Raw genomic sequence first — 27210 nt, forward strand, 5'->3', positions numbered from 1 at the left:
CTTCATACATTTGACAGGAAGACCTGTCAAATATATGAATGGAGATCACCCCCAAAACATAGTAAAACTTTAAATACATTTTTAAAAAAATCACATTTTTAAAATGACTTTAAATTACAATAAATTAAGAATTTTAAACAAAAAATTTATTTTTTGAAAAAGTAATTAAAATTTTTAACGGGCTAAAAATAAGCATACCTTTCTTTAATGTATTTTTAAATGATAAATCAGTGGAAATTTTTTTTTCACTTTTTTCAACTCGTAAGAATTGTAAGTGTTTTCTGCGGGCGGAGGGTCTCCAAAAAACGGAACTCTCTGCCTGTAGAGGCCCTTCTCCCAGGCAGCCAGAGGATCTGTCAACAGCTTTCTTGACAGATCAGAAATACCGGTTTCCAGCTAATGCGCAGTGCATGCCTAAAACCAGCATTTCCAATGTCCCTACGGGTGAGCACACAGCACATACACACCCATAGGGATCGGAATTTCTGCACTGATGTAAATCCTGTCTGCACCTAGGCCTAGAGTTCCTGCTGAATATTGGCTAATTTTACATAGAATTATATGGAAAGTACAGCACAGAAACAGGCCATTTGGCCCAACTGGCCCATGATGTTGTTTAAGGAGATCAGAAATTTTGGGCTGGTATTGGCGGAGTGGGTGGTAAATGGGGCGGGGATTCGTTAAGTTGGAACTTTTCAGATCCCAATTATCCACCACCATCTCCTGTCAACGTCTAAAGGGCCGACCCCTTGGTGATGTCATTTGTCAAGTCGCGGTACTTACCACCTCTTCCGCACTCAGAAGCAATTGGCCTCACATAAAGCAGCATCCAGGATTCCTCGGCACAGGTACATTTAGAGAGCTAAGCGCACATTTCAAAGCCTTACAGGAGTTTGGGGGAGGGTGGGCTTTGCACCATCCAACTACTTTATCATCTGCCTGCCCACCAATTGCCCTTGTCCAGTCAATTTTCCCTCTCCCCCTTCGGACAGGGCAGAATGGGTTTCTGATTAGAGGTTTGACTCTACCTCTGCTTCCTGGGTGAAGAGGAGCAACAGAGGGAGTCCAGGCTGGACAGGCTGTGCCACTAAATTCAACACCTGTGGATACAGGCAGAGGTTCTCATCCCTGCACTGTCCGAGTTGCCGTCTTTCGGATGAGATGTTAAATCGAGGCCCCAATTGTCCTCTCAGGTGGGTGTAAAAGATCCCATGGATCTATTTTGAAGAAGAGCAGGTTCAGGCCAAGACTGAAGCATGCATCCCTGAAGACGAACAGAATTTGTTTTTCAAAATGTCCCCCATACAAAGGGAGTCATGGGTGGCTTTTACCGTTCTCAGGGTGCCCAGGTCCATTCCCTAACTGGCCACTTGTGGCACACTAAATATCTTCTTCTGAAGGTGTGTGACCCCCCCAGCTCTCCCAGTGCTAAAGACACGCAGTTTGTGGCCGACCCCCCCATGAACTTTGACACTTATGCCAGGTTGCATCTACCAGCACATTTTGGGTCCAAGGAATCTTTTGTCTTAAATAATTCTTAATCAACAGAACATTACCCCTTCTCTCATACAGCCTATCTCCACTCTGCCATTTTAAACTTAATTATAATAAACTACCAAGACAAAAATAAGGTGACTGACATATCATAGTATTGAACCCTTATTTGGTAGAGAACAGGTACTATCAGCAATAGTGAGCAGCACCATTCACCTACAATCTGTGACTACATTGGCACTACCCTGCTGACCACACCAAGGACATGACCAGAAAATGGGGTTCCATCAGTTGAAGGTTTGGATCTTCACCAGCAACTCTTTGCCTCTTTGCAATCCAATTGCTCAATTGTAAAGATAAAAGCAAAGCCTGTCATCAAACTAAGGTAGGAGCAGAGGAACAGCAGGTCAGTCTTCAAGGTAAGATTAATAGAGAGAGAGAGCAGGATATCCTCTCTTAGTTGGATGTACAATATGGCGGATCAGAATTTGAGAACGTGTGTAGTTCCCTCTTGAGGTGTAGGCAATGCTAGACCCCACTGAATGACATGTGACTCCTTCCTCCAGTGGTAATGCTGCCACAAGGGAATCACACTGCCCAGTCAACCATACATGACCTACTGAAGAAGTCAACAATCGTATCACATTGTGGCTCTCACTCCAACTGTTGCTCTGCACTTTTGTGCGACTGTGTGAAAGTGTAAGTTTTCCCAGACCATCCCAGCACGGTTAGAGGTGGATACGATGCCTGTCCAGTGCCAGAAAATACATCCTGGGGCCTGGAAGCACCCAGTAACCAGAAAGGTTATTTGTTGCCCTTCCCTCCTCTCCTTAAAGGTGTTGACTCCCTAGTGGGGTACAGTGCCATGGGCACTGGTCGCCCTCCAGTGCCTCACCCAGGTGTCCATTATTGATGTGGAGGGCTTCGACTGTAGCAGGTATTTGATTATGTGGGACACCACACCAATGTCCAAACCTGTCTTCCTTCAACAGGGAACGACATGCACTTCCCCTGCTTTCCAAACTTAGAGAGCTAGTAAAAACTGACCAAAACTTTCAAAAAATCTGTGACAGCCCCCGAGAAAGATGAGAACTCCAAAATATTTTTAACAACTTATTTGGTGAATTTTCAAGTATTTTGGATTCTATAATGAGCTCGGGCATTGGATTTTCTTTTAATATTTGGACGAAAGAGGAAGGATCCTTTGTTCTATTTTATTGCAAATTACGCTCTGTTTCCGTTTTGTGAATTGATTAACTTTTTGCATTTTAAACTTTTTCTCATCAGCAGCAAAATATCAATTACTAGGAGCAATAAAACAGGTTCAATGAATTTTACTTTTTCTTTAAAAAATTGCTGAATAGGTAAATGAGGGATTGGAAACAATTCTCATTGGCAGAGGATCATTCCAGTTTGTTGGCAAAATCTCTGTCTGTAATGATAAAGTTTTTATTATTTTGAACATCTTTTATCCTCTTAGCTTTCCTCCCTCTACTGAGCCTTCCTTTAGCTGAAATGACGACAGTCTCCATGAAATGTTCTTCTCAGCCTTTGCCCGCGCTATTCTGTGTTGACCAAGATGAAATGTATCAATTGCTGTTCACCAAATTGTGGCAAGTGGCCATAAACATTACCGACTGCCAGAAAATATCTTGCCGGTTTTTCCCATCATGTTCTGCACCACACTAACTGTCTGCATTCACACAGATCAACAACACAAATTAAATCTTAGCCACAGTTTCATTTTATTGGATATTTTAATATTCAATCTCTGATATTACAATTACAATTGAAATCTCTGTTTGTAAAATCAGTGTCTGCAACCATTGTGTTTTATTCTTTTTAACCTATTTTAACCTTTTTATAACAACAGAAAATGTTGGAAAAACTCAGCAGGCCAGGCAACATCCGTGGAGAGAAATTAGAGTCGACATTTCGGGTCTAACCCTTTTTCAAAACTGGAAAGGAAATGAAATAGATCGAAAGGCAGGGCTGGGAGGGAACAAAAGAAGTGAAGAGACATTAAGAGGTATTCAAAACGAGACAAGATGGTGATAGGACTAGTGGAGACAAAAGACAGCTCAGATTAGGTGTGAAATGTTCTGGCAGGATGAGAGACAGCTGCCATGTGGGAGAGAGAAAAAAAAGGAAGGCGGGGGAGGGAAAAACCAAAACAAAGGGGTGGATATAAAATATAAGTAAAAATGTAATAGGGGCCGAGGTTATGATCTGAAATTGTTGAACTCGATATTGAGTCCGGAAGGCTACAAAGTGCCTAATCTGAAGATGAGGTGCTGTTCCTCGAGTTTATGTTGAGCTTCCGTGGAACAATGCAAGAGGCCAAGGACGGTGAGGTCCGAGTGGGAATGGAGCGGTGAATTAAAATGACAGGCGATCGGAAGCTCGGCGTCACCCTTACGGACTGAAGGGAGGTGTTCCGCAAAGCGATCAAACAATCTGCATTTGGTCACCCCAATGTAGAGGAGACCACATCTTGAGCAGCGAATACATTATCCTAGATTGCAAGAAGTACAAGTAAATCGCTGTTTCACCTGGAAGGGGTGTTTGGGGCCCTGGACAGTGGGAAGGGGGGAGGTACAGGGGCAGGTGTTGCATCTCCTGCGCTTGCACGGGAAGGTGCCAGGCGAAGGGGAAGGGGTGCTGGGGCTGATAGAGGAGTGGGCTAGGGTGTCTCGGAGGGAGCGGTCCCTACGGAATGCTGAAAGGGGAGGGGAGGGGAAGATGCGTTTGGTGGTGGGATCAGTTTGGAGGTAGCGGAAATGGCAGAGGATGATCTGTTGAATGTGGAGGCTGGTGGGGTGAAAGGTGAGGACAAGGGGAACCCTATTGTGGTTCCGGGAGGGAGGGGCAGGGGTGAGGGCAGAAGTTCGGGAGATAGAACAGACACGGTCGAGGGCCGTGTCAACCACGGTAGAGGGGAATCCTCGGTTGAGGAAAAAGGAAGACATGTCAGAAGCACTGGTGTGGAAGGTGGCATCGACGGAGCAGATGCGGCGGAGACGGAGAAACTGGGAGAATGGAATAGAGTCCTTAGAGGAGGCGGGGTGGGAGGAAGTGTAGTCCAGGTAGCTGTGGGAGTCAGTGGGCTTGTAGTGAATATTGGTCAATAACCTATCCCCAGAGATGGAGACGGAGAAGTCGAGGAAGGGAAGGGAAGAGTCAGAGATGGACCATGTGAAGGTGAGGGAAGGATGGAAATTGGAGGCAAAGTGAATGAAAGTCTAGTTCAGGGCGAGAGCAGGAAACAGCACCGATACAGTCATCAATGTATCGGAAAAAGAGGTGAGGGAGGGGACCTGAGTAGGACTGAAACAAAGAGTGTTCCACATATCCCACGAAAAGGCAGGCATAGCTAGGACCCATGCGGGTACCCATAGCAACACCTTTGATTTGGAGGAAATGAGTGGAGTTAAAGGAGAAGTTGTTCAATGTGAGAACAAGTTCAGCCAGGCGGAGGAGGGTAGTGGTGGATGGGGACTGGTCGGGCCTCTGTTCAAGGAAGGAGCAGAGTGCCCTCAGGCTATCCTGGTGGGGGATGGAGGTGTAGAGGGATTGTACGTCCATGGTGAAAAGGAAGCGGTTGGGGCCAGGAAACTGGAAACTGTTAAAGTGGCGGAGGGCGTCCGAAGAGTCACGGATGTAGTTGGGAAGAGACTGGACAAGGGGAGAAAAGATAGAGTTGAGATGGAAGAGATCATTTCCGTGGGGCAAGAACAGGCTGAATCGATGGGTCTACCAGGGCAGTCCTGTTTGTGGATCTTGTGAAGGAGGTAGAAGCGGGCTGTGCGGGGTTGGGGAACTATGAGGTTGGTGGCCGTGGGGGGACAATCTCCAGAGGAGATGAGGTCAGTGACAGTCTTGGAAACGGTGGTTTGATGTTCGGTAGTGGGGTCATGGTCCAGGTGGAGGTAGGAGGAGGTGTCGGAGAGTTGGCGTTCAGCTTCCGCTAGGTAGAGGTCAGTCCGCCAAACAACAACAGCACCACCCTTGTCAGCAGGTTTAATGACAATGTCAGGGTTGGATCTAAGAGAATGGAGTGCTGCAAGTTCAGAGGGAGGTAGGTTGGAGTGAGTGAGGGGAGCAGAGAAATAGAGGCGGCTGATGTGACGGCGGCAGTTAGCGATGAAAAGATCTAGAGAGGGTAAGAGGCCAGGGGGAGGGGTCCAGGTAGAACGGGAATTCTGAAAGCAGGAGAAAGGGTCAGCTGTGCGGGGGGAAGACTCCTGACCATAGAAGTGGGCACGGAGACGAAGGCGGCGGAAAAAGAGCTCAACATCGTGCCGAGCTCGAAATTAATTGAGGTGGGGGCGTAAGGGGATGAAGCTCAGGCCTTTGCTGAGGACTGATCATTCGGGGTCAGAGAGGGGAATGTCAGAGGGGATAGTGAAAACGCGGCAGGGGGTGAGATTGGGAGAAGGGGGGTCAGAGGAAAGTGAAGGGGAAGAAGGTTCCGGAGGGGCGTTGGTGTCCAAGAGTTGATGAAGCCTGCGATCCTTGACATCGGAAAGGAAGAAAAAAAGTTTTTTGTTGAAGCGTCGGATGAGTCGAAGGATGAAATGGAACTGTGGACCCGGACAGCTTTGAGATAGAGTGCGCCGGTGTTGAGGTGAAGAGAGAGGTCGAGAGTGTTCGTGTTCATGAGATCCGAATGAACGCTCTGGATGGTAATCACAGTATAAAAAAATATCCAATCCAGCCCATAATGCTATAATGCTTTGCATGCATTGCTGTTAAAAGATCCTAAACAGATGATGATCATAATAAAACACATTGTTCATATATATTTGGAGATCAGTGTCTGTCTATCTGCCCAGTTTAATTGATTACCTAAGAACTTCATTGGGCGATTTTAAACCTACCCACTTGGCAGAAACTGGGATCAGCAAAGTGGGCGGGGTCCTCACTGACACACGTCTGGTGATGTCGTCGGCCCCCGGATGCGATGTCAACTCTGGCCTGTGCGGTGGAAGCCGCTACAGCTTTTCCAACATGCCGAAGCAGCGCTCAACAGAACCAGGATGTCAAAGGTTAAATGTTTTACTTTCCTTTGTGCAGTAAAGTCCCGCCAGGCCCCAAAATGAAAGTTTAGGCCTCCCCTGCCCTGGACTTCCCACGTTCCGCCCCTTTCTTTCCCCGGGATCCTCCCAGAACCTCCTTCAACGCACCTACCTGAACGCCGTACGGGCGGGAAGTGGACTGGCGGCACGATAATGAGGTTCAGGATTGAAATACCCTCGGGCCCGATATCTGCAGCAACGGGTGAGTTTCCCACTCCCCTTGCCACTCACCCACCCAAAACCCATCTGCCGTTAAAATCGGGCGCAAGTAATGTTTAATATTGTTTAAAAACAGTTCTTATAATTCATAAACAACTATTGTGGCTCTGTCCCATTGGCTCAATTAACTCTCATTCCCCAAAACCCACATTATTTTGTTTCCTTCCACGCATAGTAAAAGGTCTAAGGACACAGAAACAAATCCTATTTGGTTAGTGCACCGGTGATGTTAATATTCTTGAATGAAGCACAGGGATTTAAAATAATTACAATAAGATTATCGTTTGAAAATTATACACACGAGTAAAATGTTCATTTAAAAGAAAGTGCCAGCAGAATATAATAAGTGAAGCGAGTACCCGACCAAAGCTGCTCATAGATCAGAGAGTATTACTGCATCCTTCAAATGCTTCGTTTTAGCTGGGAAAGTCAGTGTTGCCTAGACAGAAAGGCGTAATTCACAAAGAGCACTCAGATATTCTTCTTTGCCATGATCAAACTCCAAGGCCTTTTCAAAGCACTCAATAGCTTTGAACTTCTCCCCATCCAGCTGGTGCATGAACCCAAGAACACCAAAGGCCTCGCTGTCGCTTGGATACATGCGAAGTCGTCTTTCTGCTATTATCTCCAGGTTTTGGCGACACTTTTTCCGTTTTATTGAGTCATATTTGACTTTCAGTCCTTCCAGAAAATGGGTGATGGCCTTTGATTCAGATCTTTTGTGATTCAGATCAAATAACCCAGCCTGTAAACAAATTGCCTGCTTATTTTCTGGACGAATACCTTCTAATTTCAGTAGATTTCTGTAGATCTCCTCTGCTTTGGGATATTCACTGTTCAAAGAATAGATTTCTGCTAAATCTAGTTGTGGCCGAATCGATGTCAGTGTGCGGTGCTCACATGCCTTTTCAAAATAGTGCTTGCATTTATTCATCAACTCATCTTTCTGTTGAAAAGCTGGATTGCGAGGGTTTTTGCTGCCTGGATATTTGATCAGTTGAAATAGCTTTTTTCTGTAACACAGACCTATTTGGTGGTGTAAGAAGGTGGAGTTTGGGGTAATTTCTAATGCTTTCTTCAACAGCCCCACAGCTTTTTCCACATCTCCTTCTCTTCTCAAAAATGTTGCTGCATAACGAGTTACATATGGAAGGTCAGGGGACTTCTGCAATGCTTGTTCAACTAATTTGAGAGCTTCCTCCTTTTGCTTGAACTCTTGTAGTTTTAGAGCCAACAGCACCATGGCTACAGAGTCATCTGGATCAAGTTCCAGCACACGTCGCAACTGCTTCATTGATTGACTGCGTTCACGGCTCTCTGGGGTACCAGAAAACCCTTCCAGACGAAACAGAGCAGTCGCATAACCAACATTCCATTCAGTGTTATCAGGATCTTCCTCCAGAGCCTTTTTAAAACATTCCTTTGCCTCTTCATAGTATTCAGCAGCAGAACTCAACAGTGACCAACCCTTCTCTCCGTATACTTCAGGTATCAGTGCTGTATACCGAGAGCCATTAGTAAATAGTTTACAGATCATCTCCAGCTTGTCAAGGTAGGACTGGGCCTCTGCCAGTTGTCCCATGTGATAATAAACCCAGGCATAGTTTCCATAGGTGATGATGATGCTTCTTTCAAATTCATGTTCAGGATTCTCTCTTTCAATCTTTTCAGCTTCCTTTAAGTTTTGAATTGCCTCTTCATAGTTGCCTTGCAGACTGTTTACAAAAGCGAGTTGGTTGTAAGACATGGCCTGATACTTCACACCAGCCTGTATTGAATCTTGCAATCTTTGCTTCATATTGTCCAAGTCAATGTTTTCTTTCTGTGGGCCCCACGTGAAGTGACATTGAAGCTGGTTGAGCTTCTCTTTCAACAAATCCTCCTGTGCGTTGCTGCAAGAGAACAAAATTCATCAAAATTCATCTCAGGCTAACTGAGAGTTGCCCTCCCTCTGGTTTCTTTAAGTAAAGCCTTCTCCCGACAACTCGGCCCATTGACCATGAAGACTCTGTTCACACAATGATGACCTCTGCAAAAACCACTGCAAAAACAAAGGGTGTGGCTGCTAAATCTTGGCTGTACTTTATAAGTTCCCGGAGGAACCCTGGTTCCAAATGGTTCGAGGTTGACCCGTATTGGGGACAGTGATTTAACTTTATCCAGCACAAGCAAAATTTAATACATTACAGTATTCGAGTAGCAGTTTAAAGAAAATAATTGAGACTTATATTACCCTGTTATCCTCTGGGAAGAAGCCGCACCGTGAGTAAGCTGCACCCTGTGTCTCTTGTCTCTCATCTCTCTTTGTCTCCCGGGTGTCTCCTTGATTCTTCCTGAAATCTTCTACTCTTTCTGAAATCTTCTACCCATTGTGGCTGTTATGATTCCCTTACTGTACCCTTACTCTCTTTCAAAACCTATGAAGTCCTCCTGAACCAATCACTGGCTTACACCCAAAACCCAAAATCCAGTCATAAAGATGCCACGTCTGCAGCACCTTTGTCTACGCAGGTTCTGCTCTTATGACACCCTTACATCATCTGTTTTTGACCATCAAGACTTATATCTGGGGTGGTTATGGCAACACAAAAGGAAATGTCTCCATAACGTAGAGATATGGAATCCTTGATGTTCCTGTGAAAGGTCTATGTTTTTACTCAACTGCAGACATCATAACATTTCAACAGAGTAGCAGCTACACCTGACCTTGTTTCCCAGACTAGTTGTACGCTGTCGCATCCATACTATTGATGAATATCCAACTTTAATCCGCAGCTTCCTATTTGACCAGAGCAATCCTTTTTCTCACCCCAGGCTGTCTGGTTACAACTCGCTCACAGACTTTTAATTATAAGCAAAAGGGTTACAGGTCATATATAATTCAGGTTATCATTGCATACAATTGATGATTACAAACTTCTACATTTAATTCTTACGCATGATTATGAAAGCACTACTGATGATTAAAAGATACTAATGATAAGTATAGTGTATGTACCTTGAAGAAGGAACTATATTCTGCAGCCCCTGTATACTGCAGTACCAGTAATGACCACCCCTGCATATAAGCCTGTGTAGTAACTTTGTATAGTAGTTCCAGTTTTGTCTCCATTCAGTAAACACCTGTTATAACCAACTTCTGCAGTCCGTGTCTCAATTACACACGGACATTACATTGGCGACGAACAGATCTGAACTTACCTACAGTTCTGCACCACCTCACGGGGATCCATCCCTGAAGCGAAGTTATTAGAGGTCGAAGCCAGAAGGAAGAAAAAACAAACAAACAGAAGAAACGGGCGTCGACCGTGGGCAACCGCCCTCTGATTCATCGAATTCGAAGATTTGCATGAGAGGCTGTCGAGAGCTGGGCTTGGTTATCCAGTCTATGGTGTTCCAGCTAATCGGGCTGGTGGCAGGTAGTACACTGATCCTTCCTGGGCTGCGGCGGGCTAGAGCTCGATCGGGTGGCTTTTCAACGGGGCCGAGCAGCGTTGTCGGGAAGAGGAGAGAGAGAGAGAGAGGGTGGAGCACCCAAGGCGCGGCTGGTGCTACGAAGCCGGGCAGCGTACAGACCCGAGAAGAGGGAGGGAAGTGTCCCATAGGGTCTGCTCTGACGACAGGAACAGTAATTAAAATAAAAGAAAAAGAAATTAGAAGCGCAGAAAGCCGCGAATAGCTGCAGTTTACCACGGGGACCGCGGAGAGCGGCGTTGGCAGCAGCGCGGGGGGAAGCGCGCAAAGACCATAGGGCGTCACCATCAAGGCATAAAAACGCCAGCAACAGCACTGGCAGCAGCGGAAAAGGCAGAAAGCACGGGAGGCGCCATCTTAATCCAGCGGGGAAGAAGGCAAAGCGCGGGAGGCGCCATCTTAGATCTCCAAGATGCCGAGGACTGGCAATATCACTGCCTTCGATAATGCAATAGAAGACTGGACCATGTATGTGGAAAGAGTCGAAGTATATTGCAAGGCAAATGAAGTAGCCGATGAGAAAAAGGCATCGGTACTACTAAACTTAATGGGCGCAAGAACGTATGGCCTATTGCGGAACCTGATCACTCCAGTCAAACCGATGGCGAAGAGTTTTAACGAAATTGTTGATATCCTACAGGAACACCTAAATCCTACACTGCTGCTGATAGCAGAAAGATTTAAATTCCACAAGAGAAATCAGCATAAAGGTGAGAGCAATGCTGATTACCTTACGGAACTACGCAAGCTATCAAAGCACTGCCAGTTCGGAGCAGGACTGGCAGATACCCTATGGGACAAATTTGTCTGTTGACTCCTGAGTGAAGGAACCCAGAAGAGGTTACTCTCAGAGAAAGAGCTGACGCTAGATAAGGCTTTCAGCGTGGCAGTATCGTACGAAGCAGCAGCAAGGGGAGCTGCGGAAATACAGCAAAAGCCACAGGAATACAGCACCCATGAAATGAGACGGGGATTTGAAAAATGTTATCGCTGTGGCAGAACAACCCATGACCAGAAGGACTGCTGGTCCAAGGACAAAACATGCAGGCAATGCAGAAAGATGGGACAAACTGCACGAGTTTGCAGGTCCGGGAAGAAGACTAACAACAACAAAAAGACTACTAAGGAACGGTACAGGAAAGTACAAAAGATGACGGACAGTAGTTCCGAAGACCAGAAGAGCGATAGTGAATCCGGGAACAAGAGACTAAGCTGTCTCAAACTACACAACGTAATCGCAAAAGAGGATCACCGAACCATTTGGGTCACCCTCACGATAGCAGGGTCCCAAGTCAAAATGGAATTGGATACAGGATCAGCCCTGACCGTCATGAATCGACGAGACTACGAGCGGCTATTCTCACACATACCCTTGAAAGACACATCCATTGTCGTGAAGACATATACGGGGAAGAAAGTATACCCCAGAGGGAAAATAAGGGTGCCTGTCGAATACAACGGCAAGGAAATACAGAAATTGTATCTGTACATACTGCAAGATGGTGGACCACCGTTATTGGGACGTGAATGGATCAGAAAGATAAGTTTAGACTGGCACTCCATTCAGGCACTGACTGTGGCTGGTAAAAAGGATGACGACGTCATACCTGGACGATTGTCAACAATCTTAGCTAACGCTAAAGAGATATTTCAACAAGGACTGGGCACTCTTAAAGGCGCAACCGCCTCGATAAAAATAGAAGAGAATGCAATTCCCAAGTTTTTCAAAGCAAGACCGGTACCGTATGCAATTCGCCCAGCCGTCGAGGCAGAGCTGGAGAATCTGGAGAATGCAGGCGTGTTATCTAAGGTAGACTGGAGCGAGTGGGCGACACCCATCGTTCCTGTCATGACGAAAACGTTAAACAATAAGTCTGAGGAGCCAAGGAAGGTTCGCATCTGTGGGGACTTCAAGGTGACTGTGAACCCAATCCTTCATACAGTACAGTATCCTCTTCTGAGGATAGAAGATATTTTCGCCTCACTATCTGGAGGGAAACGTTTTACAAAAATTGACCAAGCGCAAGCATATTTGCAAATGGAGGTTGAAGAATCCTCTAGGAAGTATCTCACGATAAACACTCACAAAGGTCTTTACCAGTATAATCGACTGGTATTCGGAGTAGCATCAGCTCCGGCTATATGGCAAAGAGCGATGGAACAAGTCCTGCAAGAGGGATTCCAGGGACTCAGTGTTACTTGGACGACATCCTAGTGACAGGTGAAAATGACAGTGAACACCTTGCCAACCTAGAGCAGGTGCTCACTAGACTAAGAGGACATGGGCTACGAGCCAATCGCCCCAAGTGCGAGTTTTTTAAGAAACAAATATCGTATTGTGGCCACGTGATTGATGAAGAGGGGTTACATAAGTCCCCTGACAAAATTGAAGCGGTAGTTAAGGCTCCAGCGCCTGAAAATGTGTCGCAACTGAGGTCATTCCTCGGATTGGTAAATTACTGCCAAAAGTTTTTGCCGAATTTGTCCACAATTCTGCACCCACTGAACGCCCTGCTACAAACTGGAGTAGCATGGAAATGGAGCGATGAATGTAAGCGGGCCTTTCAGAAGTGGAAAGGCCTGATCACTTCAAGAGAAGTATTGGCTCACTACAACCCATCACTACCGATAAGACTGGCGTGTGATGCGTCTCCCTACGGCGTTGGAGCGGTACTGTCACATAAATCCCTTGATGGTTCAGAGAGGCCGATAGCTTTTGCGTCATGCTCGTTAACTGCAGCCGAGCGTAACTACGCCCAGATTGACAGAGAGGCCCTCAGCCTGGTGTGGGGGGTGAAGAAGTTCAATCACTACCTGCACGGACAGAAATTTACTCTACTAACTGATCATCAACCTCTTGTCTCCATTTTCAACCCTAAGAAGGGCGTCCCGATAATGACAGCACAACGGCTACAGAGGTGGTCCCTTTTCCTAGGGGCACACCAATATGACATCGAGTACAAAGGAACTAAACAGCATGGGAATGCTGATGGATTGTCGCGCCTACCATTGCCGACGAAGGAAGAAGCACCTGCCGTGGATCCTGTGGAGATATTCCACTCGACCATAGTCGAATGTCTACCTGTGACGACTGCAAATATAGAAAAGGAAACACGAAATGACCCGACACTCTCCAGGGTCTATGATTTAATGGTGAAGGGATGGCCAGCACATGGCGAACCACTGTTGCCAGCATTCTCGCCGAGAAGAGAACAGCTGTCAGTGTGCCGAGAAACCTTGATGTGTGGATCCAGAGTAGTAATTCCACCCAAATTGAAGGATAGAGTGCTCAATGAGCTTCATGAGGGTCATCTGGGAGGGGTAAAAATGAAAAACTTAGCCAGAGCGTTTGTGTGGTGGCCGGGAATCGATAGAGAAATCGAAGAGATGACCAAGAGCTGTACAGGATGCCAGAAGGTCCAAAACGCCCCACCACAAGCCCCTCTACATCCATGGGAGTGGCCCTCATCCCCATGGCAAAGGGTACACATTGATTTTGCTGGTCCATTTATGGACTCGATGTTTTTAATTGCGGTGGATGCACATTCAAAGTGGCCAGAGGTAATAAAAATGCCCTCAACCACCACAGAAAAAACTATCACAGTCTTACGAACCATATTCACCAGAAATGGGCTGCCTGAACAGATTTGCTCCGACAATGGACCACAGTTTGTGTCTGAAGAGTTCCGGAGGTTCTTAAAGAACAATGGTGTTAAGCATTACACATCCGCCCCATATCATCCAGCCACCAATGGATTGGCTGAGAGGTTCGTTCAAACATTCAAGAAGGCTATCAAGGCAATGTGTAATGAAGTCATACCCCTACAACACAAGGTGGATAACTTCTTGTTTGCCTACCGGAATGCGACACATGCGGTTACCAACCAAACTCCAGCCATGATGTTCTTCAATCGAAGACTAAGATGCCGCTTGGATTTGGTTAAGCCAAACATCAGAAGAGATGTGGAGAACAGGCAGTTTCAGAATATGAATGAAAGGCCAACCAGGAATTTCAAGATAGGTCAACCAGTTTTGACCTGGGATTACCGCACAGAGAAATGGCAGCCAGGAACGATCTGCACACGGCAAGGACCTCTAATGTATACCGTGGACGTTGGAGAGAGCATTGTAAGACGCCATGCTGACCAGATTCTAGAGTCAGTGGAAAACGTCAAATCTACACCACGATCCTATACACCTGGTGTTGAAACCGAAGTACCAATTGCATCCACCTCAGAATCGGTGATATTGGAAGCAGACGAACCAAACAACGACGTTGATCCCAAATCAACTTTGCCAGAAGAACCTGATACCCCAAAGAGGCGTTATCCGGACAGGATCAGGACGCCTCCTCAAAGACTGAATTTATAATTGATTAACTTCAGCTAATGTATATAGCAACTGTAATTGTAAATATGTTATTTAATTATTAATCGAATGTTATGTACTGTTTAGCTAAAAGGGGAGGAATTGTAGTGTATGTACCTTGAAGAAGGAACTATATTCTGCAGCCCCTGTATACTGCAGTACCAGTAGTGACCACCCCTGTATATAAGCCTGTGTAGTAACTTTGTATAGTATTTACAGTTTTGTCTCCATTCAGTAAACACCTGTTATAACCAACTTCTGCAGTCCATGTCTCAATTACACACGGACATTACAATAAGATATTAAAACAATATTCTAAAAAAATCCACTAATCAGTGATAATCTTACAACTTACACTGGTCTCCTTCATGCTGGCTGGTGTACTAGCTCCTGGCCATTTAGTCTTCTCACCCAATGCACAGCAACACCTCAACCAACTCCAGCCCCAATGATATGATCAGGAGCATTGGTTGAAGTACTCAGTCTGCCTTTTGGTTCACCCATTAAACCTCCTTCTCATTCATGTATTCCATTCTGAAATGGGATTCCCCTCACTAAAAAGGCCAGTGCTAATTTTAAACACTCTCCCTCTCATATTGGCAGTCCAAGTAACTTTTTGCTAAACAGGATCGCCAACCTGATCCTCCACAGGGACCCTGCTGACTGTGAGCCAGATCATTCCCCACTCCAACATGCAGAAGGAGAAACTACCCTTAAAGCAGAAAAGAAGGCCCATCACAAAGGTATCCACAGCATTCTGAAAGACCATGTTTCATGAACTGACTCTTACACTGCTGAAAACCTTCCACCATGCCAACCTCCAGGTGAGGTGTTAAACAGGCAGCATCTGCCTGTTCCAGTGGTTCAGGTGGATGTTAAAGATTCTATCGCACTATTTGGAGAAAAGCTGGGAGTTGTACTTTCCAACATTCTTCCCTCCAGCAACACCACCAAAAACAGATTGGGTGGTCTTTCAACTCGTTGCTATTTTTGGGAACTTGCTGTGTACTGAGCCTCTGAGTGCATATCCTCTCCATCGCAAACACCGTCTACATCCACCGCTGTAACACCGTCTGATTCACCCCTGCCTCAGCCCAGCTGCTGCTGAAACCTTATCCATGCTTTTTTCACCACCAGTCTTGATTACTCCAATCCTTTCCTGGCCAGCTTCCCATCCTCTATCCTTCATAAACTTCAGCTCATATAAAAATCTGCTAGCTGCACCAAGTCCTGCTCACCCATCCTTGTGTTCGCTGACCTACATTGGGTCCCGGTCCACCAATATCACAAATTTAAAATTATCATCCTGGTGTTCAATTCTCTTCATGGCCTCACCCCTCCCTATCTCCATAACCTCCTTCAGCCCTAAAACGCACCGAGAATTCTGCGTTCCTCTAACTCTGGCGTTGTGTTGATCTCCCACTTCACCCCACCGTTGGCGGCCGTGCCATCAGCACAGACAGGCCCAAAACTCTGGAGTTCCCTCGTTAAAACTCTCCACCTCAATCTCCGCTGTTAAATTCTGCTTAAAATCTACCCACCCCTCTAATTATCTCCTTCTTTGCCTCGGTGTCAATTCTTGTCTGATTACATTGTTGTGAAGCACCTGGGGACGTTTTACTGCAGTAAAGGCTCATGTAAATGCAAGTTGTTGTTGTCATGCAAACTGAACTGTCACATTTCCCTACAAAACAACAGTGACTGCACTTCAAAATAATTCACTGAATGTGAAGCACTTTGGGACATTTCTGAGTGGTGTGATAAGGTGTTCTATCAATGCAAATTCTCTCTTGCTTTCTTCCTGTTAAATTCACATCGATACACTTTATCTCCCAGCTATCCCAGCTCATTCTTGCACTCTACTCCGCCTGCGTCTTGTTCATGTTGTCACTCGTCTCCCTTCCCCCCTCAATCCAAGCTGTCATTCTTACCCCTGCCCCAGTTCATGGTGGCATTCCTCCCTATGCTGCTCAGTTCAAACTGGCACACCTATCCTTTTCCCCCAGTTCAGGCGAGCTCTTTTCTCCCCCAACCACCCCCCCATTCTCAATTTAAGTAAGCACTTTTCCTTCTCCTACCCACTTTAAGCTGACACTCTCCTCCTGCATTTCATGCTAGGTTCATCTCCCATCCCAGTTCATGCTGTACTCTCCCTTTGCTTTATTGTTCAGATTGCTTTAGTTTGGATATATGAAAGTGCTGAAAATCACTGTTTTACATTTGTAGATCACTTCTAGATTCCCATGGAACACAAGTAAAACTTTCTTTCTTCAAACTCTGCAGACGGCCTGAGGGCACTTACAGAATACGCCTTTCCACGACAGTATAAAATTCAAGTTTAACTTTGTTTTTTCAACAAAGCCCGAGTGGTAACTAATTATTACCCGATATAATATTATAAACAGATCCGCCATTGCCTTATGTCTTCTGACCATCACCAGTCTTGGTGCAGCAGTATACCCTTATCTGAATGTCTCACTGTGAACAAATAATCTCAGCTCTCTGCATTTCACCTGCTTTGTAATGTATACTACTTCATTTGTGAAAACAAGCTCATTGTTTAAAAGTCTACATGTAAATTTAAATACAGAAGGAATTCCAATGATCTTTACCTCATAATGCTGATCGGATGGAAAATACTTTGAGTTCCTTTTTCACTTTCAATTGTACTTCCAATGGTGAGTTGATCGAGAAGAGTGTTGGGTGTGTTGTTTTCCTGCTCATTTATACTGTCCAGTTATTTAGTGCTATGAATCATTTCCTCAATGAGAATAGAAACTAAACCTAGAAAACGAAACTAAGTACCACAGTTTATTTCCAAGAAAATGTGCTGCCAGCACAGTAACATTGTGTGCTGTCAGCGAACTCCACAGAGCCTATTATAAACAGAGGCCAGTTTAGCAACTTAAAAAGACCACTTGGCCCAAAGGGTCCAATGTGTTAGGTTGATCTTATCTCTGCCCGCTCACCATATCCCTCAGCCACCTCCAGTTGTCTGTTGAGCCCTCTTATATTATTTGCTTCAATGCCATTTCCCTGATAAGTTGCTCCATATTTCTCTTAACCTTTATAAGGCTGCGTCCAGTTACTTTGCTGGATGAATGGCTGAAGCATTTGCAGCCTTGAGAATGTCAGTCAATGTTCCCTCTAATTTTTATTTTGGTGCGCAGCCCCTTTAATGGGCTGCGCCGCCCATTCAAGTTTTCGCACAGGTGCATATTTTTCCATTTAAAAGACGGTGAGCGGCCTGCGCGCAGCCTCCAGACCACTGCACGATCACGCAGTTTAACGGGAACATTGGTGTCAGTGCCTGGAGGGCTCCTAGTTTCTTGGATGCATCCTTGGTGAAGATTGTTGGAAACTGAGGGCGGGAAGTCCCATAGAGGGTGGTGTAGGCTGTCTGGGGCCAGATGGCAGCGACACTGGGGAAATACCATGCACCCGTTCAATGTGATGCAGGCAGCACGCCAACTGCATGCTGCCTGCTGATTAACATGATTGCAGTGTGCAGCCAGCGCTAACCGCGCTGTTGATTAGTTTCGGGCACAAAGTCGCATCTTGCTAGCACCAGTTAAAGGTAGCCTGCACTGCTTAAAGCTAGCTTGCACCTCTTAAAGGGGAGGTTTATTGTGCCTGCACCAGGTGCTGGAAGTCATTCTACAACTGATTCTGACCTGAGAAAGACTCAATTATGATTCTTCTTGGGTGAGAGCGAGCTCCAAGATTTTCTAATACTGCACTGGAGGCCTTGGTGGAGGAGGGGAGATGTCCGGATCCACAGGGGGCGAGTAGGCCCTCCAGGCACATGCTCAGAGCAGATAGCCATGGCGGTCAATGCCAGGACTCAAGCCCCGGAGACCACACTCACTGACGCACTTCTCTTTCTCTTGCAGGACAAGGTGGCTCACAATCGGAGGCAGCAGGGGCTACCAAAAGGGGCACAGGCACGCCTTCATAATTATACCCCCATGGAGGAGACGGTGCTGGCCACTCTTGGGAGGGCAATCTCTGAGGCAGTGGCCAACAGCGGGGCTGAAGCGATCCAAGATGACCGTAACCTCAAACATAATCCTACCTCTCCCATCCCACTTCCCCCTCATCCCACAATCTCTTCTGACTTACAAGCTGCAGATGGTATAAGCACACACCTCTTGCTTTCTCCCCCACACCTCACCACAACTTTACCCTGTGCCTTTCTCCTTTAAGATACCCAAGAACTGCATCCTGGCCACACACTGGTGGAGGAGCAGGAAGACAGTGATCATGAAGATACAGCGTTACTCGATATCACACTCCCAGCCACCAGCTCAGGTATTGACACACTCTGTACTTAATAGGATAGGGTAGACGCGGGATCTGCACATGGTGAGATACAGGACACAAATGGCCTGCAGCCAGGGCAGGGGAAAGGGTAGCACAGCTGCCAGCTTTCCGGAGGGCGAGGTCACACATGGGTTCTGCTGCAGAGGACTCAGATGAGGAATTCGATGGGGTGGTATACAGAAGAAGGTTGATGGGTATGCACAAGGAAATGCTTGGTGCATTGGCTGGCCTGCCAGAACGCCTGAGTGCAATGTCAAGCAGCATGGAGGAGTCCGGCACCAACCTTGCAGAGGGCTTTGAACAGAGCTTGGAGCCCCTGATTTCCAGCATGAAAGTGATGGCCAACTCAATTAGCGCACTTGTGGACCCAACCATGATGCAGGGTCTGATGCCTGATGACTCAGCTTCCATTGCAGCACAAGCGGAAGTGTCCCAGTGTCTGAGTGCTGCAGTGGAAGCTCAGACTTCGGATATGCAAGCTCAGACTCTCATGCATGCTTAGCTTGCAGCCACGCAAGCTCAGACTGCTGCCTTCATAGCTGAGTTTACCAGTGTTGAAAGGAGGCAGCAGGGTGCCACAGCAGTACAGCAATATGTCCTCTAACAGATTACTATGATTACTGAGGCGCCACCCTGGGGGAGTGGCAGTGGCTCCCTGGAGCACGAACCTACTTACATAGAAACATAGAAGATAGTAGCAGGAGTAGGCCATTCGGCCCCTCGAGCCTGCTGCGCCATTCAATGCGATCATGGCTGATCATCCAAATTCATGTACCCAGTCCTTGCTTTCTCCCCATACCCCTTGATCCCTTTAGCCTTAAGAAATATATCCAACTCCTTCTTGAATATATATAATGTATTAGCCTCTACTGCCTTCTGTGGTAGAGAATTCCACAGGTTCACCACTCTCTGGGTGAAGAAATTCCTCCTCATTTCTGTCCTAAATGGCCTACCCCTTATCCTTAGACTGTGACCCCTGGTTCTGGACTCCCCGTCCATCCGGAACATCCTTCCTGCATCTAGTCTGTCCAGTCCTGTCAGAATTTTGTAAGTTTCAATGAGATCCCCTCTCATTTTTCTAAACTCCAGCGAGTACAAGCCCAATCGACCCAATCTCTCCTCATACGTCATTCCTGCCATCCCAAGTATCAGCCTGGTGAATCTTCGCTGCACTCTTTCCATGGCAAGAACATCCTTCCTCAGATAAGGCGACCAAAACTGCACACAATACTCAAGATGTGGTCTCACCAAGGCCCTGTACAACTGCAGCAAGACATCCTTGTTCCTGTACTCATACCCTCTCGCTACGAAGGCCATCATACCATTTGCCTTCTTAACCGCCTGCTGCACCTGCATGCTTACCTTCAGCGACTGGTGCACAAGGATGCCCAGGACTCGTTGCACTTCCCCTTCTCCCAATCTATTGCCATTCAGATAATAATCTGCCTTCTTGTTTTTGTCTCCAAAGTGGATAACCTCGCATTTATCCACATTATATTGCATCTGCCATGCTTCTGCCCAATCACCCAACCTGTCCAAAACATACTGGAGTTTCTCGGCATCCTCCTCACAGCACACACCACCACCCAGCTTTGTGTCGTCTGCAAACTTGGAGATATTACATCTAGTTCCCTCGTCCAGATCATTAATATATATTGTGAATAGCTGGGGTCCAAGGACCGATCCCTGCGGTACCCCACTAGTCACTGCCTGCCACTCGGAAAAAAGGCCGTTTATTCCAACTCTTTGCTTTCTGTCTGCCAACCAGTTCTCTATCCAAGTCAATACATTGCCCCCAATTCCATGTGCCTTAACTTTACACGCTAATCTCTTATGCGGGACCTTATCGAAAGCCTTTTGGAAGTCCAAATACACCACATCCACTGGTTCTCCCTTATCTATTTTACCAGTTACATCCTCAAAAGATTCCAGCAGATTAGTCAAGCACGATTTACCTTTTGTAAATCCATGTTGACTTTGTCCGATCCGGTCACTGTTTTCCAAGTGCTCTACTATTACATCTTTTATAATGGACTCTAGCATTTTCCCCACTACCGATGTCAGGCTTACTGGTCTGTAATTCCCTGTTTTCTCTCTACCACCTTTATTGAACAGTGTGGTAACATTAGCTACCTGCCAATCCATGGGTACTGTTCCAGAGTCTATTGAATTTTGGAAGATGACCAGCAATGCATCTACTATTTCTAGGGCCACTTTTAAGTACCCTAGGATGCAGATTATCAGGCCTTGGGGATTTATCGGCCTTCAATCCCGTCAATTTCTCTAACACCATTTCGCTACAAATACTGATTTCTATCAGTTCCTCCCTTTCATTAGACCCGATGTTCCCCGACATCTCTGGGAGGTTATTTGTGTCGTCCTTTGTGAAGACAGAACCAAGGTATGTATTTAATTGGTCAGCCATTTCTTTGTTCCCCATTATAAATTCCCCTGATTCTGACTGCAAGGGACCTATGCTTGACTTCACCAATCTTTTTCTCTTCACATATCTATAAAAGCTTTTACAGTCAGTTTTTATGTTCCCTGCAAGCTTACTCTCATACTCTATTTTACCCCTCTTAATTAATCCTAAACTGCTCCCAATCCTCAGGTTTACTGCTTTTTCTGGCCAATTTATACGTCCTCTCCTTGGATCTTATGCTATCTCTAATTTCCCTTGTTAGCCATGGTTGAGTCATCCTTTTTGTTTTATTTTTATGCCAAACTGGGATGAACAAATTCTGTCGTTCTTCCGTGCGATCTTTGAATGTTTGCCATTGCCTATCCACCATCAACCCTTTGAGTGACATTCCCCAATCAATCCTACCCAACTGTCACCTCATACCATCGTAGTTTCCTTTATTTAAATTCAGGACCCTAGTCTCTGAGTCAACTACTTCAATCTCCATCTTAATGAAGAATTCTATCATATTATGATCGCTCTGACCCAAGGGGCCTCGCACAACAAGATTGCTAATTAATCCTTTCTCATTACATAATACCCAGTCTAAGATGGCCTGCTCTCTAGTTGGTTCCTCGACATATTGGTCCAGGAAACCATCCCATATACACTCCAGGAATTCCTCCTCCACAGTATTGTTACTAATTTGGTTAGCCCAATCTATATGTAGATTAAAGTCACCCATGATAACTGCTGTGCCCTTATTGCACGCTTCTCTAATTTCCCTTTTAATGCCATCCCCGATCTCCGCATTACTGTTTGGAGGTCTATATACCACTCCCACTAACGTTTTCTGCCTCTTGGTATTTCTCAGTTCTACCCATAGAGATTCCACATCATCAGAGCTAATATCCTTCCTTACAATTGTGTTAATCCCCTCTTTAACCAGCAATGCTACCGCACCTCCTTTTCCTTTTTGCCTATCTTTCCTGAATATTGAATACCCCTGGATGTTGAGTTCCCAGCCTTGGCCACCCTGGAGCCATGTTTCCGTAATCCCAATCATCATATTTGTTTACCTCTGTTTGTGCAGCTAATTCATCCACCTTATTATGAATGCTCCTCGCATTAAGACACAAAGCCTTCATGCTTGTTTTTTTTAACGCTCTTAGATCTTTTAGAATATTATTTACTGTGGCCATGTTTGATTTAAACGCTTGATTGCTCTGTCTGCCACTTTTGTTTTTCTCCTTCCTGTCTTTTGCTTTTATCCTTGTTTCCCTTTCCACTGTCTCCCCGCTCAGGTTCCCAACCCCCTGCCATTTTAGTTTTAAACCCTCCCCCAGAACACTAGCAAACACTCCCCCTAGGACATCGGTCCCGGCCTGCCCAGGTGCAAACTGTCCAGTTTGTACTGGTCCCACCTCCCCCAGAACTGGTTCCAATGTCCCAGGAATTTGAATCCCTCCCCCTTGCACCATTCCTCTAGCCACGTATTCATCTGAAATATCCTTCTATTTCTACTCTGACTAGCACGTGGCACTGGTAGCAATCCTGAGATTACTACCTTTGAGGTCCTATTTTTTAATTTACCTCCTAACTCCCTATATTCAGCTTTTAGGACCTCATCCCAGTTTTTACCTATATTGTTAGTACCTATATGCACCACAACAACTGGCTGTTCACCCTCCCCTTCCAAAATGTTCTGCAGCCGCTCTGAGACATCCTTGACCCTTGCACCAGGGAGGCAGCACACTATCCTGGAGTCTCGTTTGCGGCTGCAGAAACGTCTATCTATTCCCCTTACAATAGAATCCCCGATCACAATAGCTCTCCCACTCTTTTTCCTCCCATCCTGTGCAGCAGAACCACCCCTGGTGCCAGGACGTTGGCTGCTGCTGCCTTCCCCTGGCAAGCCATCCCCCCCCCCATCAGTATCCAAAGTGGTATATCTGTTTGAGAGGGGGATGGCCACAGGGGACTCCTGCACTATCTGCCTGCGCCTACTACTCTGTCTGTTGGTCACCCATTCCCTTTCTGCCTGTGCAACCTTTGCCTGCGGTGTGACCAACTGCTTAAACATGATATCCACGACATCCTCAGCATCGCAAATGGTCCAGTATGTATCCAATCGCAGCTCCAGCGCCGCAATGCGGTCCGCCAGTAGCTGCCGCTGGATACACTTCCTGTGCACATGGTTGTCAGGGACACAGGAAGTGTTCCTGAGTTCCCACATAGCACAGGAGGAGCATACCACGGGGCCGAGCTCTCCTGTCATGACTTACCCTTTAATTAATTCAAAATAAATTAAATCAAATCTATCCCACCAAAGACAATACAGTTAAATGATATATTTAAGGGGCCTGGTTTACAAACATTCCCCGCTACACCAGAGAGCTTAGAAACTATAAACCACAGAGTTAAAGTTTAAAAAAGAGAGAAATACTCACCAACCAATCACTCACCTGCTTTCTGGTGACGTCACACTTTGATTACTTTTTACTTTGCTCTCGGATTGGTAAGCCTACCTGGTACTGGGGCTCGCTTTTTGTACTGCCTTCGCCACTGCTCCTGCTCCTCACACGTCCGCTCAGCCGCTCTGAGGCCTACCTGGTCCTGGGGCTCGCTTTTTGTACTGCCGCCGCTCCCACTCCTCACAGGTCCACTCAACTGCGCTCTTTTTAGGTATTTCTTGATTTCTACTTTTAAAGTGCATATTTAGCACCCCTTCCCCTTCGCCCGGCACCTTCCCGTACAAGCGCAGGAGATGCAACACCTGCCCTTATACCTCCCCCCTTTCCACTGTCAACGGCCCCAAACACCCCTTCCAGGTGAAACAGCAATTTACTTGTACTACTTGCAATTTAGTATACTGTATTCGCTGCTCACGATGTGGTCTCCTCTACTTTGGGGAGACCAAACGCAGATTGGGTGACCACTTTGCAGAACACCTCAGTTCAGTCCGTAAGGATGACCCTGAGCTTCTGGTCGCCTGTCATTTTAATTCACCGCCCCATTCCCACTCAGACCTCACCATACTCTGGCTTTAGCATTGTTCCACGGAAGCTCAATGTCAGCTCGAGGAACAGCACCTCATCTTCCGATTATACACTTTACAGCCTTTCGGACTCAATATCGAATTCAACAATTTCAGATCATAACCTCAGCCCCCATTACATTTTTACTTATATTTTTTATCCACACCTTTGTTTTGGCCCTCCCCCGTTTTTTTCTCTCCCACATGGCAGCTGCCTCCCATTCTGCCAGCGCATTTCACACCTAATCTACAGCCGTCTTTTGTCTTCACTAGTCCTATCTATTATGTCCGTGTATAATTGAGACACGGACTGCAGGAGTTGATTATAACAAGTCTTTACTGAATGGAGACAACCTGGAAACTGAAACTACAGAAGCCTGCTAGGGTCTTTTATACAGGGGTGGTCACTGCCGGTACTGCAGTCTGAGACCAGTTATTCCCTTAAAGGTACATACACAACAATTCCTCCCCTTTTAGATAAACAGTACATAACATTCATTTAACAACTAAATAATAACTAATTACAATTACGATTGCTAGATACATTGGTTGAAGTTAAGCAATTATAAGTTCAGTCTTTGAGGAGGCTTCCTGATTCTGTCTGGATAACGCCTCTTTGGGATATCAGGTTCTTCTGGCAAGGTTGAGTCGGGATCAATGTCGTTGTTTGGTTCGTCTTCTTCCAATATCACCGATTCTGCGGTAGATGCAATTGGTACTTCGGTTTCATCGTCAGGTGTATCAGATCGTGGTGTGGAGTTGACGTTTTCCAGTGACTCTAGAATCTGGTCAGCATAGCGTCTTACAATGCTCTCCCCAACGTCCACGGTATACATTAGAGGTCCTTGCCGTGTACAGATCGTTCCTGGCTGCCATTTCTCTGTGCGGTAGTCCCGGGCCAAAACTGGTTGACCTATCTTAAAACTCCTGGTTGGCCTTTCATTCATATTCTGAAACTGCCTGTTCTCCACATCTCTTCTGACGTTTGGCTTAACCAAATCGAAGCAGCATCGTAGTCTTCGATTGAAGAACATCATGGCTGGAGTTTGGTTGGTAACCGCATGTGTCGCATTCCGGTAGGCAAACAAGAAGTTATCCACCTTGTGTTGTAGGGGTATATCTTCATTACACATTGCCTTGATAGCCTTCTTGAATGTTTGAACAAACCTCACGGCCAATCCATTAGTGGCTGGATGATATGGGGCGGATGTGTAATGCTTAACACCATTGTTCTTTAAGAACCTCCGGAACTCTTCAGACACAAACTGTGGTCCATTGTCAGAGCAAATCTGTTCAGGCAGCCCATTCCTGGCGAATATGATTCGTAAGACTGTGATAGTTTTTTCTGTGGTGGTTGAGGACATTTTTATTACCTCTTGCCACTTTGAATGTGCATCCACTGCAATTAAAAACATCGAGTCCATGAAGGGACCAGCAAAATCAATGTGCACCCTTTGCCATGGAGATGAGGGCCACTCCCATGGATGTAGAGGGGCTTGTGGTGGGGCGTTTTGGACCTTCTGGCATCCTGTACAGCTCTTGGTCATCTCTTCGATTTCTCTATCGATTCCCGGCCACCGCACAAACGCTCTGGCTAAGTTCTTCCTTCAATTTGGGTGGAATTACTACTCTGGATCCACACATCAAGGTTCCTCTGCATACTGACAGCTGCTCTCTTCTCGGCGAGAATGCTGGCCGCAGTGGTTCGCCATGTGCTGGCCATCCCTTCACCGTTAAATCATAGACCCAGGAGAGTGTCGGGTCATTTCGTGTTTCCTTTTCTATGTTTGCATTCGTCACAGGGAGACATTCGACTATAGTCGAGTGGAATAACTCCACTGGATCCACTGCCAGTTCTTCTTCCACCATCGGCAACGGTAGGCACGACAATTCATCAGCATTCCCATGCTGTTTAGTTCCTTTGTACTCGATGTCATATTGGTGAGCCCCTAGGAAAAGGGACCACCTCTGTAGCCGTTGTGCCGTCATTATCGGTACGCCCTTCTGAGGGTTGAAAATGGAGACGAGAGGTTGATGTTCAGTTAGTAGAGTAAATTTCTGACCGTGCAGGTAGTGATGAACTTCTTCACCCCCCACACCAGGCTGAGGGCCTCTCTGTCAATCTGGGCGTAGTTACGCTCAGCTGAAGTTAACTAGCGTGACGCAAAAGCTATCGGCCTCTCTGAACCATCAAGGAATTTATGTGACAGTACCGCCCCAATGCCGTAGGGAGACGCACCACACGCCAGTCTTATCGGTCGTGATGGGTTGTAGTGAGCCAATACTTCTCTTGAAGTGATTAGGTCCTTTTCTGAAAGGCCCGCTTGCATTCATCGCTCCATTTCCATGCTACTCCCATTCGTAGTAGGGCGTTCAGTGGATGCAGAATTGTGAACAAATTTGGCAAAAACTTATGGTAGTAATTCACCAATCCGAGGAATGACCTCAGTTGCGGCACATTTTCAGGCGCTGGAGCCTTAATTACCGCTTCAATTTTGTCAGGGGACTTATGTAACCCCTCTTCATCAATCACGTGGCCACAATACGATATCTGTTTCTTAAAAAACTCGCACTTGGGGCGATTGGCTCGTAGCCCATGTTCACATAGTCTAGTGAGCACCTGCTCTAGGTTGGCAAGGTGTTCACTGTCATCTTCACCTGTCACTAGGATGTCGTCCAAGTAACACTGAGTCCCCGGAATCCCTTGCAGGACTTGTTCCATCACTCTTTGCCATATCGCCGGAGCTGATGCTACTCCGAATACCAGTCGATTATACTGGTAAAGACCTTTTGTGAGTGTTTATCGTGAGATACTT

The 27210-nt window shown here is 46.2% G+C and overlaps 1 protein-coding gene across 1 annotated transcript; it reads right to left on the reverse strand.

Annotated features, from left to right (window-relative positions):
* Positions 1–3220: 3220 nt before the first annotated feature.
* LOC147113600 (interferon-induced protein with tetratricopeptide repeats 5-like) lies at positions 3221–17383 on the reverse strand. Its single transcript, XM_085994844.1, has 2 exons — positions 17246–17383; positions 3221–8683 (listed from the first exon to the last, which is right to left on the reverse strand). Exons 1-2 carry the CDS (start codon positions 17248–17250, stop codon positions 7231–7233), a joined length of 1458 nt encoding a protein of 485 aa, XP_085850970.1. The 5' UTR covers positions 17251–17383; the 3' UTR covers positions 3221–7230.
* Between the last annotated feature and the right edge of the window lie 9827 nt (positions 17384–27210).

This window comes from Somniosus microcephalus, chromosome 8, assembly GCF_052327205.1.
Source record: "Somniosus microcephalus isolate GS21.2 chromosome 8, FLI_Smic_1.0, whole genome shotgun sequence".
Lineage (NCBI taxonomy): Eukaryota > Metazoa > Chordata > Chondrichthyes > Squaliformes > Somniosidae > Somniosus > Somniosus microcephalus.